This window comes from Cynocephalus volans, chromosome 8 (genome assembly GCF_027409185.1).
Source record: "Cynocephalus volans isolate mCynVol1 chromosome 8, mCynVol1.pri, whole genome shotgun sequence".
NCBI lineage: Eukaryota > Metazoa > Chordata > Mammalia > Dermoptera > Cynocephalidae > Cynocephalus > Cynocephalus volans.
Genome location: NC_084467.1, coordinates 132362255 through 132381725, shown reverse-complemented (window position 1 = coordinate 132381725; position 19471 = coordinate 132362255). Strand labels below are relative to the sequence as shown.

General features: G+C 33.1%; 1 protein-coding gene across 3 annotated transcripts in view; it reads left to right on the top strand.

Moving 5' to 3' along the window:
* COP1 (COP1 E3 ubiquitin ligase) overlaps nt 1-19471 on the top strand; it is a 277815-nt gene that overhangs the window by 61936 nt on the left and 196408 nt on the right. For all 3 annotated transcript variants that reach the window (XM_063104898.1, XM_063104897.1, XM_063104899.1), the window contains exon 6: nt 10350-10418. In XM_063104898.1, coding sequence (XP_062960968.1) covers nt 10350-10418 — 69 coding nt within the window. The remainder of the gene's footprint in view (nt 1-10349; nt 10419-19471) is intronic.

The following is a 19471-nucleotide window of genomic DNA, read 5'->3' as shown; positions in this document are numbered from 1 at the left end:
GATGAATATTTCCAACATACAGAAAAGTACAGAAAACAATATGAGACTCTGACATATTCCTCAGTTTTAATACATGTTAACACTTTGCCATGTCTTAGATCTGACTTTTGAGAATTAAGTATATTTTTCCTTAAAGCCCTCTCATCTCATTTCTTTTTCCTAGAGTAACCACCATAAAAAGTAGGCAAGAATCCTTCTTAAGCATGTATATGCATTAAGAAAAACATACATATTAATATCTACAACCATATAAAGTATTGTTTGTATAAGTCAGAAATTTACATAAAGGATTTCATACTGTAGTTATCCTTTTTTTTTTTTTTTTTTTTTTAAGATGACTGGTAAGGGGATCTCAACCCTTGGCTTGGTGTTGTCAGCACCACGCTCAGCCAGTGAGTTAACCAGTCATCCCCATATAGGATCCGAATGCGTGGCTTTGGTGTTATCAGCACCGCACTCTCCCGAGTGAGCCACAGGCTGGCCCTGTAGTTATCTTTTTGACATATACCTCTTTGTCTGCTTTTTGAGGTTCATGTTGATGAATATAGACCTAGTTTATTTTAACTGCTCTATAGTAATCCTTTGCAGGAACATATCTATTAGTCTGTTGATGGACATTTAGGTTCTTCTCAGTTTTTAGTTATAAGTGTCAGTACTGCATTTGGTCATACATGTCTCATTGTGCTTGCATGTATATACCTAGGATTTTTTTCAGGAGTGGAATTGCTGATCATAGGGTGTGTGCACATTTTAACCTTATTAAATATTAGATATTGACAAGTTGTCTTCTGTGTGTTTGTACCATGTAAACACTTGGTATTTTCTCTCTCTCTCTCTTTGTTTTTTGGTGTTTTCTCTTTTAGTTTCTGCCAATCTGTTAGGTATCAAATGCTATTGTTTGTGTGTGTGTGTGTGTTTATGTGTTTGTTTATTTCTTTTTACATTTCTGGGATTACTAGTGAAGTTGAGAATTTCTTCATTTGGCCGTCTTGGTTTCCTATTTGCTGAATTACCTATTCATATCCTACGTCCATTTTCCTAACGGATTGTCTTTTTTCTTTTTGATTTGTAAGAAGTGTGTGTGTATGTGTTTCTGTGTTTGAGAGTGTATTTTGGATAGTGTTATTTTGCCCAATACATATTTTGGTAATTGAATTCTACTTGAATTGCATTGTGGTCAGAGAGCATAATTTACAGGATTTTAGATGGTTTCATTTTATCTGCTTTGTTGACTTATCAGTTATAACTTTTTGTTTTTTAGTGGTTGCTTTCATATTTTTAATATAATTGTTACCACATTCTACCTTCAAATAATAGTATGCTACTTCATCTGTATTTTAAGACTGTTATAACAGCAGTATGCTTCCATTTCCTCCCTCCTGGCTATTGTACAATTTTTTGTCATATATGTTTCTTCTACATATGTTATAAATTCCACAATACAATTGTTATTAACTGTGATTTAAACAGTAAATTATGTTTTATGGAGTTTTTTGAAAGTCATATTTACCCATTTATCATTTCTGGTGCACTTATCTTTTATGTAGATTAGATTTCCATCTGTTATCATTTTCTTTCTGTCTGAAGGACATTCTTTATCATTTCTTTAGTGTAGATCTGCTGGTGATGAATTATTTCTTCTATGTCTGACAGAGTCTTTAATTTCACTTTTGTGAAATTAAAACTTGATAAACTTGATAGTTTCTATGAATATAGAATTCTAGGTTGACTTTTTAAAAGGTGTTGCTTCACTGTTTTCTGGCTTGCATTGAACCAGGTGAGATGTCTGCTGTCATTGTTACCTCTTGTCCTCTGAATGTAATATGTTTCGCCCAGTTTAAGATATTCTTTTTTTGATTTTAAGTATTTTGATTATGATATGCATTGCTGTAGGGTCCCCCAGGGTCCCCCCACCCCCCACCTTGCCCCACCATGTTTCTTGTCTTTGGAGTTGTTTGTACTTCTTTTTTTTTTGAGCAGGAAGGGGATTGCAACCCTTGGCTCAGTGTCGTCTGCACCACGCTCAACCAGTGAGCGCACCAGCCATCCGTATATAGGATCCGAACCTGCGGCCTTGGTGCTATCAGCACCGCACTCTCCTGAGTGAGCCATGGGGCCGGCCCCTTTGTAGTTCTTGAATCTGTGGGTTTATAGTTTCCATCAGATTTAGAAAATTTTCAGCCATTATTTAAGTATTTTTCTGTCCCCTCTTCTACTTTGGGAACTTCAATTACACATCTGTTAGGCTGGTTGAAGTTTTTCCACAGGTCACTGGTGAACAGTTTTTTTCATTTGTGTTCAATCTTTTTCATCTGTCTAGTTCATTTTGGATAGTTCCTATTGCTATTTCAAGGTCGCTTATCTGTTCTGCCTTTTCTCTACTTTCTAGAACATATTTAGTTATTATAACTCTTTTAACATCTTTAACTACTAATTCCATTATCTGTGTAATTTCTATATTTTTACAAATTGGCTTTTCTCCTTATTATGTATTTTGCTGCTACTTAGCATGCTTATTAGTTTCTTTATTGGATGCCAGAAATGGTAAATTTTACCTTGTTCCGTGCTGAGTATTTCTATATATTCCTTTATACATTCCTGAGCTTTGTTCTGACAGGTAAAGTCACTTAGAACCAGTGTGAATCTCTTGAAACTTGTTTTTAAGCTTTGTTAGGCGAGACCAGAGCAGCTTTTTGTATACACACATTTGCCTGAGTATTCTATCTGATGCCTGTGTATTACAAGGTTTTCCACTGTGACTGCCAGGAACATGTAATATTTCTGGTCCTTTGTCGAAACTCATTGTTTTGTGTAGTTGGACTTGTGTTTTGTTATTCAATAGGATTATAAATCTAGTCACTCTTACTCCTTTTTAGCCAGAAACAGGAGCTCAATTTGTATGCTTTTAGTCCTTTGAAATTGATTGTGATTTTCATTATAGCTCAGCATAGAGTGCTTTGTTAAATGTTGCACTTGCATTTGAAAACAATATGGTATTTATTGTAGTGTTTTATAAATATTGATTATGTAGGGTTGGCTAATGTTATTCAAGTCTTTTGTTTTCTTTGCCCTATCAATTACTGATGAGGTATGTTAAAATTATAATTGTGATTGCTATTTTTCTTTTTTTCCTGAAATTTTTGTTTAATTTATTTTGAAGTTTTGTTATTAGGTGCATACATGTTTAGGATTGTTATGTGTTTTGGATAAATCATCCCCTTTATCATTATGAAATGTATATGTTCATTGCTGGAAATATTCTTTATTTTGAAGACTACTTTGTCTGATACTGATATAGATACAGTACCTTACTTATAATCAATGCTTCCATGGTATATCCTTCTTCATCTCTTTACTTTCATTCTGTCATTGACCTTATGTTATAAAGTGTGTGTCTTGCCAGAATATAGGTCTTTTTTTACTCTTTTTTTTAAACACAATCTGATAATAATAAACTCATTAAATTCATGTGCTTCTGTCCATTTAAATTTAATATAATTACTGATATGATTGTGATTGAGTCTATACCATGGTATTTGTTTTCCATTTCTTCTATCTGTTCCTCCCTATTTCTCTTTTATTGCCATCTTTAGAAATTGAGTTTTCAGTATTCCATTTTAGTACTCCACTTTATCATCTCTATTTTCTGCATACTTCTTTTTGTTGTAATGTTAGTGGTTTCTTTAAAGATTACAAAATGATCTTTTTTTCCAGTCAACCTTAAGTTATGGTATGCCACTTGAAGGACAAAATATTTGCAGTCAATCTTGAATATATACTGTACTGTAGGAAAATGTAAAAGTTTACAACAACTCAGTTTACCGAACTCCTGCATTTTTGGTTCAAACTGTGTTGTAAACCCCACCAAACATTATTATTTTTGCTTTAAACAGTTAATACAGATGCTACTTGCCTTACAGTGGGTTGGGTAATGATAAATCCATCATAAGTCAAAAATATCCTAAGTTGACAATGCACTTAATACCCTGATAAACAGTTGAAAATACCTTAAGTCAAAAATGCATTTAATACCCTGATAAACCCGTCATAAAGTCAAAAAAGTCATAAGTTGAACCACAGTAAATCTGTAGTCTTTTGAAGATGTGATAGAAAAAAACCAGCTTCTTTCTTTTATTTACCAAATTTTACCTTTTCAGATGCTCATTATTTTTTCTTGCAGATCTGGGTTTTTTATCTGGTTCATTTCCCTAGATCTGTATAATTTTCTTTACTATTTCTTGCAAAGCAGATTGTTTTGCTTTGTATAGAATCCTAGGGTTGGTTGTTCTCCTCACCCCCATTTAACACTTTAAAGATATTTTAATTATCTTTTTGCTTCCTTTGTTTCTGATGAAATCAGCAGTCAAGATTTTCTTTTTGACATTGATTTTTAGCAGTTTGACTAGGATATTCCTGTGTTTCATTTTCTTTATATTTATCCTGCTTGGTTTTCGTGGAACAGGAGGATCTATTTTTTGAACATGGATCTATTTTTTGAACATTGTGAACCGTTTTTCAGACCTATACTTTTTTTCCTTTCCCTCTAGGTTTCCAGTGATAAGTTGTTATAATGTTTCATATTTTCCCACATATTTCTGATACTCTGTTCTTATTTTTCATTTTTTTCTCTCTATCAGTTTAAATAATTTATATTGAACTGTGTTTGAATTCACTCTTTACTTCCTCTGCTGTGTGCAGTCTGCTACTACCCTCATCCAGTTTTTAAAAATTTTTTAAAAAATTTCAGTTGTGTTTTTCATTTCTAGGATTTACATTTGTTCCTTTGGTTTCTTTTCTGTACTTCTCTATATTTTTACTAATTTTGTCCAGTTTTCCTCTCAGTTCTTTAACACTTTACAGTAATATTTTAATGTCCTTTGTTGCTTATTCCAGCATCTAGATCACCTGTGTGTTTCCTTCTGTTACCTGTTTTTTCTCTTGATTTTTTTGCTTATTTGCATGTCTTGAAAGTTTTTTTTATTGTATCCTGGATATTCTATATTCAAGAGTGGTATAGACACTAACGTAGTTAATATATTCTTCCTGAATAGTCTTGCCTTTTCCTTGGTCAGGGAGTGAGGATGAGAGACTGATCTCTTTCATCTAACTCAGGAATTTAGCTGAGCTGGGGCTCAGTTGTTAATTGAGTTAGTTTAAAGTTCACTGGCTTAAAAGAATAGTATATCTTTTTAATTTATCCCCTTTTTTGTTACTGTGGGAGCATCCTTTTGCATTTTAATCTGAAAAGGATCAGTCACTGAGTTTTTCTTTTTAAATATTTCATATTATGAAAGGGTGGTATGTCTCTTTGATACAGTTTTTCCAGATATTAGTCACTCGTTCTATGAAGTATTGATACTTTTTATATATATCCCCCATGCTTTGAAACACACGTGTTTCAAGGGTTCATTTACGTTCTTTATATCTAATGTCTTAATTGGGTGTTTGTATCTTCTTTGTATTTAAAAAATTTCTATTAATATTATTTGAAAATAAAAACCTATTTATTGTGGAGAGAAGTATATTGATTTACTAGTATGACTGTGGATTTTTCAGTTTTCCTCCCAGTACTGTCATCTTTTAGTTTCATATCCTCTATACTGTTCAGTGCAATGAATTGGGAACTACCTGACTTTTAAAGGGATTTATTATCTAGTCTATATTATTATCTAGTCATTCACTTTTCCAAACAGCACTATTTTATATTACCTTGTTTTGTTGTTCTAGAGACTTTTATTCACCAGGGCCATGCATCAAGGTAAACTTGTAGGTGGGAAAAAGATAATCTTCTCTCCTTACCCCCCCCCCCCCCCCCCCGCCAACCTGTACCCTTGTAAAATGTGAGAACAGAAATTTTGAAAGAAGAGACTGGAATTGAGAACTGAAGTGAAGTCTGGTGAGCAGATCGGTTTTAGGAAAGAGAAATATGGAAGGTTGAGGATTTGAGAATTTCCTAAAACATCTGGTCCACGTATACTTTGGAAGATCTTCATGCATTCTCAGGTGTATTTGAAGGCTGTTGTCAATTATACAAGCAGAAGTGAATATCCTTTAGAAATTTTCTTTCGACAGTGGATTTAAGGAAAAAAATGCATTGATACAGAAAAAAAAAATCACCTAAATAATAGTAGTGTCTTCTGTAAGGTATTGCAAAATGACTTGTTTGTGAAATGCTCCCTGCTCATTTTACTGAGAGGGAATTTGAAGCCAAGTAGGTGAAGCACTCACAAAATTATATAGGGTTTTTAGGTTAGAATCTTAGAACTCTTGATTTCTTATCACCACACCAGGAAAGTTCTTTTCTTTTTCCTCCTCTCTCTCTCTTGCTTTTCCTTACCCTTCCTTTCTCCTCTCTTTAAATAAAAATCCAAGTTAATAAATACTCCTGATTTATAATGTCAAACATTAACAAGGTTTATAAAATACTCCTGATTTATAATGTCAAACATTAACAAGGTTTATAGCAAAAATCAACAGTCTCTAGTTGTATCATTTCCTATCTCTTTTATCAACTCCCTTGAAACAATTTTTTCAATTTTTAATTGTTTTTATTTACTTTTGTTTTTCTAAATAACATGCCTATATCATTCTCCTTGGAAAGTCTCCTCCATTTCTTCACTTAAAATGCCCATTGTTCAGGGCTGGCCCATGGCTCACTTGGGAGAGTGTGGTGCTGATAACACCAAGGCCACAGGTTTGGATTCCTATATAGGGATGGCCAGTTAACTCACTTGGGAGAGCGTGGTGCTAACAACACCAGTCAAGGGTTAAGATCCCCTTACAGGTCATCTTTAAAAAAAAAAAATGCCCATTGTTCTCCTGTTGAGAGACTGCTATAGACTTTACTTGAGAAGATGAACTCATGGTAACTAAATTCATAAGGACCAAGTTACTCATTTAGAGTAAAATTAAAGAGTACATTAGATGTTTATGTAGGTCTGACTAGTGCATTTTCTCCCACTTGGGAAGCTATCTAACATGCCATATATCAAAAGGATACTAAAGCATAGAATTAGAACAAGAAGAGTTAAATGTATGATTAATTGTATTAGGCTCTGATCAGGCAGTTGCTTCTATTTCCACAATAAAAATAAATTTTTTTTTCTGATTTCTAGAATAAAATCAAAACTTAATTGCAGAAAATGATAGGAAAATATAGAAAACCACTGTTTCATAAAAATTTGAAGCAAATTCCATTTCAGATGGCAGACATGGACTCTCGTGAAACAATTGACTGTGAACTGGATGGGACAAACATGACAAAAACTTGCTATATTGCAAAGAGTATACTGAGAGTGGGACTTAGTTTCTAAATATGTATGTTTCTTTTTTCTTCTAAATATGTTTCTTTTTACTCTTTCTTACTCCAGTTTCCTTATCTGAAAATAAGAGAATTGGGCTAAATGATCTCTTTTGGAAATTTTGACAATTGTAAGAAATGTTCAGAGAATTAACTTCTTGAACTCCTATTTTTAGTAGTGGGTTAAATGACTTAAGGAGATTACTTTCATGTGTAATTTCTGAGACTGTTCTAACAAAACATTATATGGCTAGGCATTATTTTGATGTAATTGGCTATGCTTTTCCCATTTTTAAGATTCTCTTTTTACTCCTCCACTATCTCTTCTATATAATTTTCTTTCATATTTACATATGAAATTACAGTTTCATAAATTTGCCGTTTATCTCCTTTAGTGTAGTTATTCCTTTAAAGAAGATTAATCTGCAGAAGAAGGTGCCATGTACTGAATTCCTAGTGTATACAGTTGGTCCCGTTTTTCTCTTTGACCATGAGGCTTCCCCCTGTCCCTTCCTACAAATCAATTGCATGTTCTATTTACATGTTCTAGCTGATAGACTGAAATGTAGTATTCAGACTATTTTGAAGATAGTTTGTACACTTCCTTTGCAAATGACCATATTTGTGTAAAAATATGGTCTTTGCTCTCTAGACAAATAATATGTGGACAGTTACAGATAATCAGTGTAGAGAAGTCCCAAGAAACATGCCGAGGATCTGGGATGCTTTGTCATCACTGTTGGAACACAGACCCCTTGTGAGTTTGTTCTGTGTGACAGTTTAACTCACTTTTCAAAAATGGGTCTAAGGTCCAATTAAAGCTGGTTTGATATGCCAGAAAAATTTCAATCTTCGTGATACCATGTCTCCCAAATTTATTCGATTGTAAAACATATTAATTCAGTTGTGTTTTTAAATGGGAATATCCTGTTTTGATTGTCAGTTCATATTTATCTTCATATTTCCTTATTTGCCTTGACTTAAAAGGATAAAAGGCAAAGTAGATGAGAATGGAGTTTTTAATGCAAAGATTCTTTTTCTCTCTCCAAAGGGATACACTCTCAGAGTGGGTGTAAGGTGGCTTTGTTGTTTTGTAGTATGTGTCATATCTTAGTGGTTCTTCAAATTTTGATTGCCTTATTCTTATCATCTGTGCACTTGTTAAACATAGATTCCTGGAACCTTTTCTAGAGTAATAGAATCAGAATTTCTAAAGTCTGCCAGTGTCTATTTTAACAAATGCCCCAGATAATAATGTTGCTTAGCCTGGTAAATGAAAGTTTTATTAATCTTTCTTATTCATTTATTTTTGTTTGTTTTGGAATTGCTCCACTAAGCTTTTTTATTTTCCCTTTCAATTAAATATATAAGAAAAATAAGCATTATATTTGTTCACAAACCATCTCTTATTGTTATTTTGTTTTTAGCTTTTGATATTATTTTTATGTATATTTATCAAATTCATCTGGAATTCCTTGGTTCTTCCTGTGAATTTTAATAGTAAAGGTACATACTTGTATTTTTATGTTTTGATACCCAGAAAATGTCAAGGCTCATAATTATCATTTATCTCTTTCACGTTTGTTTCAGTTACCGATTTGGGTTACTTTTCCCCCTCCTTAACCTCCACTTGATTATATTAAAATATTTTGTTTTCAAATGTTTTTGACTGAAACCTTCTACAGAAGTATATTAATTCTGTTGCACTCTCTTTGTCACCTCTCTCCCACTGGGTGACAGAGACTCAAAGGATTACTCAAAGCCCATTTCTTCTGAGCAGTGAGAAACTCCGAAGGGGTTAATTTCCAGGAACCCTATAGAGAGAGGCATTATTCCTCAGGAAATTAACACCAGACTGGTGTTCTTTCTCAGTGTTTATTCTCCAGGCCAGAAAGTTACAGAAAAAGACCATAGGTGGAGTTATGGCTAAGTATAGTTTAATAATAGAGGCTGGTAACATCAGTGAAATAACAAAGTGACATTCCATAATGCAGTTTGCAAAAGGTTAAGCTGATCCACCAACAAAAACTTGTTCTTAGTAAATACTGTCTTTTCCTACAGCAGTTTCCTCAGTATTTTTACGTAACAATAAAGCAACTTTCTTAACATATCAATCAGTAGGTTAGCCTGCTCCAAGGACATCTGTCCTTGAGCCAGCAATTTTGCTGTGTTACAATTCTTTATCTACAACAGAGACTTTAGCCTGGGAAAGTTTCCTGTCTTTTGCAAGCTTAACATTTCTATATGTAATTTTATTTATCTATCTATCTATCTATCTATCTATCTATCTATCTATCTATCTATCTATTTATATTTATTTTATTTTTTTTAAAGATGACTGATAAGGGATCTCAACCCTTGGCTTGGTGTTGTCAGCACCATGCTTGGCCAGTGAGCCAACCGGCCATCCCCATATAGGATCCGAACCTGTGGCCTTGGTGTTATCAGCACCGCACTCTCCCGAGTGAGCCACGGGCCAGCCCTTTCTATATGAAATTTTAAAAGTTAGGTTATATCTGAAACTACAGGGCTTTGGAAACTAGGCCCTGTGAAATACATTTGCTTTATAAATGTTAGTATACTCCACATAATTCTCACATCTGCATGAGTAGATTTGACTTGTGAAAGGTATGGATTTCTCTGTGTTTATTACACTTACCACTGCAAATGAGGATCTTATGGGAAAGTGATTTTAGTATCTAGAAACAAGTTCCACTATGATTTTTGTCTTGATGTTTTAATTGTTTTGTTGGGGAAGAGATTTCTGTGAGTCAGATAACAGAATTGCTATTCCCCATACAATTTTCAGCATAGTAGGTAAGGAATGTAATTTAGAACACATGTTTTTTAAGATTAATCTTAGTTTCATGGAAAATTGCTTGCTTTTAGAAGTGCCAACTAACAAATGGGAAAACTGATTAATAGAAGTAATAGACTAACATAAATGGATGTATAAAGGTGCTTCATACTAGTTATAATGTGGTGTTAAAGAAAACTTTGAACTCAAAGTTATATTTTTTAAAAGAGCAACTATAATTTTCTGTTGTAGGAATCACATGCAGCCCAACTACAGATCCTTATGGAATTCCTCAAGGTTGCAAGAAGAAATAAAAGAGAGGTATATTATTTTGTCTGCTTTACGTGATGTTTCTTTTATTGTTGTTGGCTGTTCCCATGTTATAAAAGCATTTTAGGCTAATATATATATATTTTAAAACATTTGAATATTAAAGAAGTTTCCTAAGCTTTGATATTTTAACTGTTTTTACCTTTACAACTTGACATTTTAAAAATCCTTTTCTGGAGATGTCCTGAAAAGTTTCAATAAGATTGACTGCAATGACTTACCTCAAATCTATAAAGAATAGAAAGTAGGATTATCAAATGACAGCCTACCCTTCACCATGAAGGGAAAACTTAGGAAAGTTTAGATAATATAGCCTTAAGTAGGGTTACAGTTTTTCTCATGGTAAAAGTATATATGGGGAAAAACAAGTAAAAATATAGTTACCTATTTAGAATCTGGAAAGTCTAAGTCATGCGGGATAGCTAAAAGACAATTTTGTATCAACAATTTTATTGCCAGATGTTTTAATTTAACATTTATAAAATTCCTCAGTCATTTTACACGTGTGCAAAATGTGTGAAAATCAAATAGGCAAAATCCTGTGCTCTGGGTTGCATGCTGAAATAACTTTGGGTGGGGTGTGGAGGCCAGTTGGCCAGTAAGGAGATCTGAACCCTTGACCTTGGTGTTATAACCTGCACTCTAACCAACTGAGCTAACTGGCCAGCCCCACTAAAATAATTTCGAAGGCTCTTTTTTTCTTTGAATTTCTAACTGTTTCAGGTCTATGATATTTTTACTTTGAGTTGTCTAATTTGGGTACTTCTTACTTATTTAAAAAAAATGTATAACCATCTATAATGTGCCGTGTTCTGGGCTATCTTTATTCTTTTCGAAAATAAAATAATGGGAAATTTTTTTCTTTTGATGAAGTACTCTTAAGTGTGCATTGCCATAACATTACATTGACACAATATTACTATGATATTGCCACTTCTTTTGATTTTTCATTATGTCCTGTTTTTAACTTTTTCTGATTTTGTTCAGATTAAATTTTTCTGGATTATACTAGTGTTGATAGCTATATATTTTTTATATGGCTTATGACTTTTTTTTTATCTTTATCTTTTGCCAAGTTAATTGTGATTTTAATTTCTCTATTAATAGAAACGTCTTCATTATAACTTTAAGATTTACTTGTGTCTCTTGAGTTTTTTAGGTTGGGGAGCAGGTGGTGTTCAGTCATTCATTTGTTTAAATATCTGGTAGTGCAGTACTTCTTAAACTGCAATATGCATGTGAATCACCTGAGGATCTTGTTAAAATGCAAGTTCTGATTAAGGGGGCCTGTGTTGGAGCCTGACAATCTGCACATCTAGCAAGCTGCAAGTGATGTTGAAGCTCTTGGTTCTTAGACCGCACTTTGAGTAGCTAAGCTGACCATTATATAATATATGGGAATAAATTTATGAGTCCAACATGTACACTCAACATTTTTTGCTGTGGAAAATTATCTGGGAAAAGTGATAATTTTTCATGTTTCATACATACCCCCACCATTTTAGACGGATTGTGTGAAATGGTGTTGCATTAGTTTTACATGTTTCTTTCTGTTTTAGACTTTGAACTCATTGAGAATGAGATTCAGTACATAGGAAAGTACTTGATAATGAATTAGTAAATGGGTTAATGAAATTAACAGTCCAAGCATAAGGATACATGAGGGTTAAATGAAATAGCTAGTTATTATGTGTCCTTAAAATTTAAGGTTTTCATTAGCCCCATAGGTTTCTTAGTGTTAATCACTGCTTCTCTACAAGTCTACTGATGCTTGCAACAAATTGTTGGACTTTAAATTGTCTCAGGTTAGATATGGATACAGCTTACGGCTATAAAAAGCTGTGAAGGCTTTGAGATTATTTTCCTTATTAGCTAGCTAACAAGTTAGCCTGCCGCAGTTTCATAGATGCTGGCAGAAGACCTAAGACAAGAGAAGGTAAAAGACTATTACTCATGGCACATCTGGCAGCATCAGCTTCATATTTGTATCAGTTCTGCCTGACCCCAAGTCCTTTGAGGGCAGTGTGGAAATGTGCTGCACACACTGTGGGTTCGTGTTACAGCTAAGGAACCCTGAGCTTAGGAAACCCCTGTCTTTTAAAGGGGGCTGGTAGCAAACCTGTCCAGTTTTTTTCTGCAGGGAGACACTATTTTTATTATATTGGTCAGAAAACATATCTGCCCTTTGCCCTGGAGGAAGTCACTATTTCTGTCTTGCCAGGCTGTTCTCTGCAAACATCCTTGGAAAGGTAGTTTAGAACAAAAGCTATCATAAAATGTACAGAAGAAAAGAATGGAGAATTGTTTCTCAATGTAACTTCCTGGTGATCCTAATTTGTCCTTTCTCTGATGTAGTGGTGGCTAATGGCCTTCAGTAACTCCTATGATACTGCCTTTGATCACATAACTCTAGTATCGTGTTTCTGTATTTTTGTTATTAAACTTGTGGTTAAATTGTGCTGTAGAACTTCTCAGCTTTTGACTTTAGTTCAAATCTAATATTCTTGTGATTTTGATGGTTTCTTTTCTCCCTTTAAACTATTTTCTTATAGTAGATAGTTTAACCAAGAAACATACTAGTTCCAAGTGCTTATGGATATTGGTGCCTGTAGAGTGCAATGATTATACTGTCATTATGACATTTTGGCTTTTTTTAGTGTGTCCATGTTTGAGTCTTTCTTTTCTTCCTTTGACGGCTGGCTGGTACAGGAATTGAACCCTGGACCTTGGTGTTATCAGCACCATGCTCTAACCAACTGATCAGTCCCCATGTTTGAGTTATTTCAGTTTTAATTACGCAAGTGACTCTGAGGAACTAGGTTAACAAACCTTAAAAATTTACCTATTACTCTGGTTAAATTTCAGAAATTTTACCATAATTAGAGTCAAGTACTGTAGTGATTTGTAGTCAATAATAAGCTTTAGCCTACAAAATACAGTTGATTAATACGTCATGTTTTAGTGCAGACAGAATAAAGTGAATGGTTATATTTTTCTCTTGCATATATGAGGTTATTTCAAAAAGTTCATGGAAAGATTTGTATTATTTTTTAATTTTATTTTTCCACGAACTCTTTGAAATACTTTTGTATAATAAAGCATATTTGCATGTTAAATCCTCAAAATAAATACAGTTGTTAAAGGTTTCATCTCCTGTAGTATAGTTTATACTTGAACTTATTCAAGTGAAATACAGATTAACCAGATTAACCATATTTGAATTTTTTCCCTAAGATTAACATTCATACGTTGAAAATTAACTTTGTGATTTCATTTATAACTTTTAGTTAGGGTTATGATAAGTGTTGCTTTACACATTGATATATATGCCAATCAAAGAAGTTAAATCCTTTTCAGATTTAACATAATTATTACTTCAGTGTCACACCTAGCTAATAATTTAGGGCTGTTAGAATTCTACAGTTAACCTTCAGTTTTGATTTATTTTTCCCTACTGACTCTTTAGAATATTAAGAGAACGAAAGGTACATGGTACACAGTAGGCATTTACAGTAGTTATCTATTGCTGTATAACAAATTACCCTCAAACTTGATGGCTTAAGATATATATTTAATATCTTGGGTCAGGAATCTTGGTGTGGAGTAGCTGGATGCCTTGGCTCTGGGTTTTTCACCTAGCTGCAATCAAGGTGTTGGCCAAGGCAGCAGTTATCTCAGGGTTCAACTGGGGTAGGAACCCTTCCAAGCTTGTTCACTGGCTGTTGGAAACAGATACCAATTTCTTGCCACATTGGCTTCACTGTAGGATAGCTCATTACAAGGCAGCTGGCTTCCCTCAGAGGGAGCAAGTGAGAAAGCAAGAGAGGGTGGTGAAGACAAGTCAGATAGTTGTAACTTAATCTTGGAAGTTATATCCTAATACTTTTGCTGTTTTATATTTGTTAAAAAGAAATCATTGGTTCAGTTCACACTCAGAGAGAATTAGACAAGAGTATGAATACTAAGAGGTAGGGATCTTTGGAGGCCATTTTAGAACTCGCCTACCACAGCACTTAATAATTATACATATTTAAATGAACATGTTAGTCTTCTTTCACGGTCATATTGAATGGAAGGGCTTTGGGTCCCATGTAAAAGCCAGTCTTATCTGTGCAAATTTGTACCAACATTTGAACAATTGCCTTATATTTAATTTGATTTAATTTTAAAATATACTTTTAGACATTTTTGGTACCTATGTAATTTACTATAATAGAGTAGTTTTGATGAATCCTGGCATTTTAATGAATTTAAACTATTTTTATATGAAATAAAACACAGAAAAGTGGATAAGTCAAATTTACAGTTTAAAGAGTTATAGTAGAGTGACCATCCATGTAACTACCATTCTGATTAAACAATAGAATATTGCTAATAAGAGAATGTTACCCAAAGCCCCCTGCCTGCCCTTTTCAGATTACCTTCTTCTCCCTTGCCCATTAGGTAACCAATATCCTGACATTTATGGCAATCACTTCCTTGCCTTTCTTTAATGTTTTGTTTCCTAAGTATTTATAGGTCTCTCTCTGTCAGAGCTTTATGTAAATGTGTATATGCAATATGTAATCTTTTGTTCCGGTCTACTTTGGCTCAATGTTAAGATTCATCCATATTGTTGTATATGCCTGTAGTTGATTAATTTTTGTTGTTGTATAGTATTCCATTAAATGAATATACCTATTTTTGTTATTGATAGACATTTGGGTTGTTTCCAGTTTTGGGGGTATTCACAAACTGCAACTATCTCATATATGTGCCCAGTTATGTATTAGCATACATATCTGTATGGAATGTACTTAGAAGTGGAATTGATGAGTCACAGGGAACATATGTCTTCAAATTTAGTAGGTAATGCCAAAGTGTTTTTCCAAGCAAGTTATATTAGTTATTGTTAGTATGTATCAGTAGACTTTTTTCAGTTTAGCTAATCTTGGGATATGCATAGCTATGTCTTTGGTTTTAATTTGCATTTTCCTGATGACTGATGTACCTGGTACTATATTTATTGGCCATTTGGATTTTTTGTGTGCCTGAAGTATTTGTTTATGACTTTTTGTTTTTTTCTATTTGATTTTTTCTTAATGATTTGATGTTTATGTATTCTCGATGTAAGTTCTTTGTCAGATCTGTTTCATAAGTATCTTTCCCTCTAATTGAGCTGCTTTTTTTACTGTCTTAATGGTGTCATTTGATGGACAGAAGTTTCTGACATTAACAGAGTTAAATTTATCTTTACTGTTAAATTAATGTCTTTTTTGTCAGGTAAAGAAATCTTTTCCACCTGTGGTTATGAAAACATTTTTCTATATTGCCCTTTATTTTGAAACTTTATTCTTTTATCTTCCACATTTAGGTCTCTACTCTACTTGGAGGTAATGTGAGATATAGGGATCTTTTTATATGGATATCCTCCTGTCTAAGCATTCTTTATTATTAAAAAGCCCATCCTTTCCCTATTGCTCTGAAGTTTCACTTTTGTCATATGACATGTGTCCATATATGTGTGTCTGTTTCTAGACTCTCATTTCTGCTCCACTGGTCTATTTGTCTATCCTTTTGGCAATACCATATTGTATTACGTACTAGAGCTTTAAAATAAGTTACTGTTCTTCAGGAAAGTCTTGGCTATTCATGGCTCTTTGCATTTCTTTGTAAATTTTTGAATCAGCTGATACATACATTTCCATGGTAAACCTGCTGTGATTTTTATTGGGATTACTTTGACTCTGTAAATAAATTTGGGAGACTGTATCTTTACAATATTGTGTCTTCTAATCCATGAACATGGCTGTTTATTTAGGTCTTTAAAATTATCCTTTAAAATTTTTGAAATTTATCAGGGTATCATTCTGACACATCTTTAGTCATTTTTGATGCTATTTTAAATGATGTCTGTGTCTTTAATTTCAATTTCTTACTGTTGCTGGTATATAGAAATACAGTTGATTTTTACGTATAGTTTTTTTATATCCAGCAACCTGTTCAACTCTCATTAATTCAAATTTATTTGTAGATTCTTTTGTTTTCTATATACACATCATAATCTGCAAATAATAACAGTTTAGTATCTTTCTTTATGATCCTTATATCTTTTATTTATTTTTCTTGTCTTACTCTGCTGGCTAGGACATCCGGTACAATGATGACTAGAAGTGGTGATAGCGGGGCATCCTAGTCTTGATGCTGATCTCAGAGTGAAAGCATTCGACGTGTCACCATTAGGTATGATGTTTTCTGTAGGTTTTTTGTAGGTACTTTTTACAATTCAAGGAATTAAATTTCTGTTTCCCAGTTTGCTAAGAGGATTTTTTTTCCTTTAATTTTGAGTGTGGTTGAGTAGTCTCCAAAATTTTTGTGCATCTGAGGCAGTCATGTGATTTTTCTTTTTCATTCTGTTAATATGAATAATTACATTGGTTTAACATTAGAAAGTCAGTCAACTTTGCACCTAGGATGACCAACCATCCTGATTGGCCCAGGGGCATCTTAATTCTATCACTGAACGTTCTGCACACTAGGGCAGTTGGTCTTCCTACTTGCATCCCTTCTGTGACCCGAACTTGGTTATTATATGTATCCTCTTCTATATGATTTGGTTTGCTAATATTTTGTTTAGGATTTTTACATCTATTTTCACGCGTGAGATTGTGAGATTGTTTTTTTCTTACACTGATCTTGTCCATTTTGCTATAAAGATCACACTAGCTTTATCAAATGAGTTGGGAAATGTACCCTCTTTTTCTGTTCTCTGTCAGAACTTGTATAGTCTAGGAAGGTTATCTACGTTGAATATTTTAAGATCTTGCTAGAGAAGACATCTAGACATGATTTGTTTGCAGGAGGTTTTAAATTATTGATTCAGTTACTTGAACAGTTATATGCTTATTTAGATTTTTATTTTAGTTGTAACTTTTGATATGTTATCCTTTTTTAAGAGTTGTCTATTTCGTCTAAATTTTCAAAGTTATTGGCATAAGATTGGCTTGAATAGAGTCTTAAGGTTTTAATGTCCAGAGGATTTTTAGTGGTGTCTTGTCTTTCATTCCTGACACTGCTTATTGTGCTGTTCCTTTTTTTTTTTTTTTGATCATTTCTTGCCAGGGATTTATCGATTTTATTTGAGAACCAACTTTTGGCTTTGTTTATTCTATTTTATGTTTATTTTCTGTTTTATTAAGTAGTGTCTTTTATTATTTCCATTCTTCTAATTTTTTTGGTTTTATTCCTTTCTAATATGTTGACTTGGATGTGCATATTATTATGTAGACTGCTTTTTCTAATATAGACATTTGAAGCCATAGTTTTGTTTGTTTTAAGCTGCATCTAGTGATTTTGATATTGTGTTTGTCATTGTTTAGATCAAAATAATTTCTAATTTTTATTATAGTTTTTTCTTAGGCCTTTGGGTTATTTAGAAATAGACTTCTTATTACTTGAATATGGGGGTTTTCCTGTCTTTTTTGTTATGGATTTCTGTTAAAATTTTATTGTAATCAGTAAATAGTTTGTGTTTTATTCCTTTGAATATAATATTTGCTCTACTACCTGGTAGTTAGTTAAATTTTGAAATATTTGTACGTGAAAAGAATGTGTTTTCTGCAATTGCATGGTGCAGTGTAAAGGTGTAAAATGTGTGGTGAGTGTTATCTGCATCCTTACTGAATCTTTGTGTCCTTGTTATATCAATTACTGAATCATTTGAGATGAGTTTCTCAGAGACACCGTATAGTTGAAATATTTTTTTTAAATCTACTCTACGTGTCTCAGTCTTGTAATTGTGTATTTAGACTATTTATTTAATGTAAATGTTATGTGTCAAACCTACTACTTACGTTTCTTTTCTGTTTTGTTTTTCTCCCTGTGGGTTCTTGAATTTTTTTTAGAGTTCCATTTTGATTTGTCTATATTTTTGAGTACATCTCTTTGTCTAGTTTTTCAGTGGCTGCTGTAGGTGTTACATGTACATTTGTAACTTATCATAGTCGACTGGTGTTGACATCCCTTTACATTTGCTTTTAAGTAAGCCATCTCATTTTGCCCTCTCTCTAACCTTTAAAAATTTTTAAATTTATTTATCTTTGGTCTATGTTTTCTTCTCAACTTTAAAAAAAAGATTATATGGGAGGATTGAATGAAGTCTTATAATCAAGTCTGTCATTACAGGAACTAGGTATTAAGTATGTGTATTATGGGTTATTGTGGGGTATTGGTATGTGCTGATAGGCTTTTAGCTTGTTGTAGTGAGTACTTTGTATGGCTAAATGCTTTGCTTTTGGTAGTAACATCTTAAAAATTGTATATTTTAAGTTTTGCTACCCTTTTTTTTAAAACCAGCCTTTTCTCTGAAAGTATAACAGGGTATTCTTCTGTTCAGTTTGGATTATATGTAATTTATTCTAAATTATATTAGTTTCTGAAAAATAAAATTTGAATAATGAGTTTCCAACTTAAGCATATCTTCATCAAACCATTACTATAAGTCAAATAAACAAGTACCAGTGATTCCAACCTACACTAAAGCTATAATCAGTAATGAGGAACTCTACAGCCTCGAATTCTTGTAAATTTTTACCGTAATAAGAAATTATGAGACTTTTGTTCACTTTAAAAATTTCAATGTTTGTGTAAATTTGGGGGGTGTTTGGACAGTGTTAAGAGAAAGGTGGGTATTGATGCCTTAGGACCATGCTCTCAGATAGTGTTACCTTAATTCTCTCATCATATATTTATTATAACTTTTTTTAATAGCCCCCAACTCCATGATGGTGTTAAGGCAAATTTGATTGAGGAATTTATCATTCCCAACTGGTGATATATTTTCATTCAGATAATAGCAGTTCAGCTTCATGGTTTTTTCAGAGCTCTAAAACATTCATGGACTATTATTCATGCTTTTAATCTAAGTTTTGCCCCTGAGGATTATGATGTCTGCAGAGTAAATTTAGTCCAGTTCTTCTTTCGGTTTCTTTTAAATGGTTGTTCTAAAATGCTTTGTACTAAAATGTCTGCCCAAACTTCTTCAGAATCTCATCTTGAAATGGAAA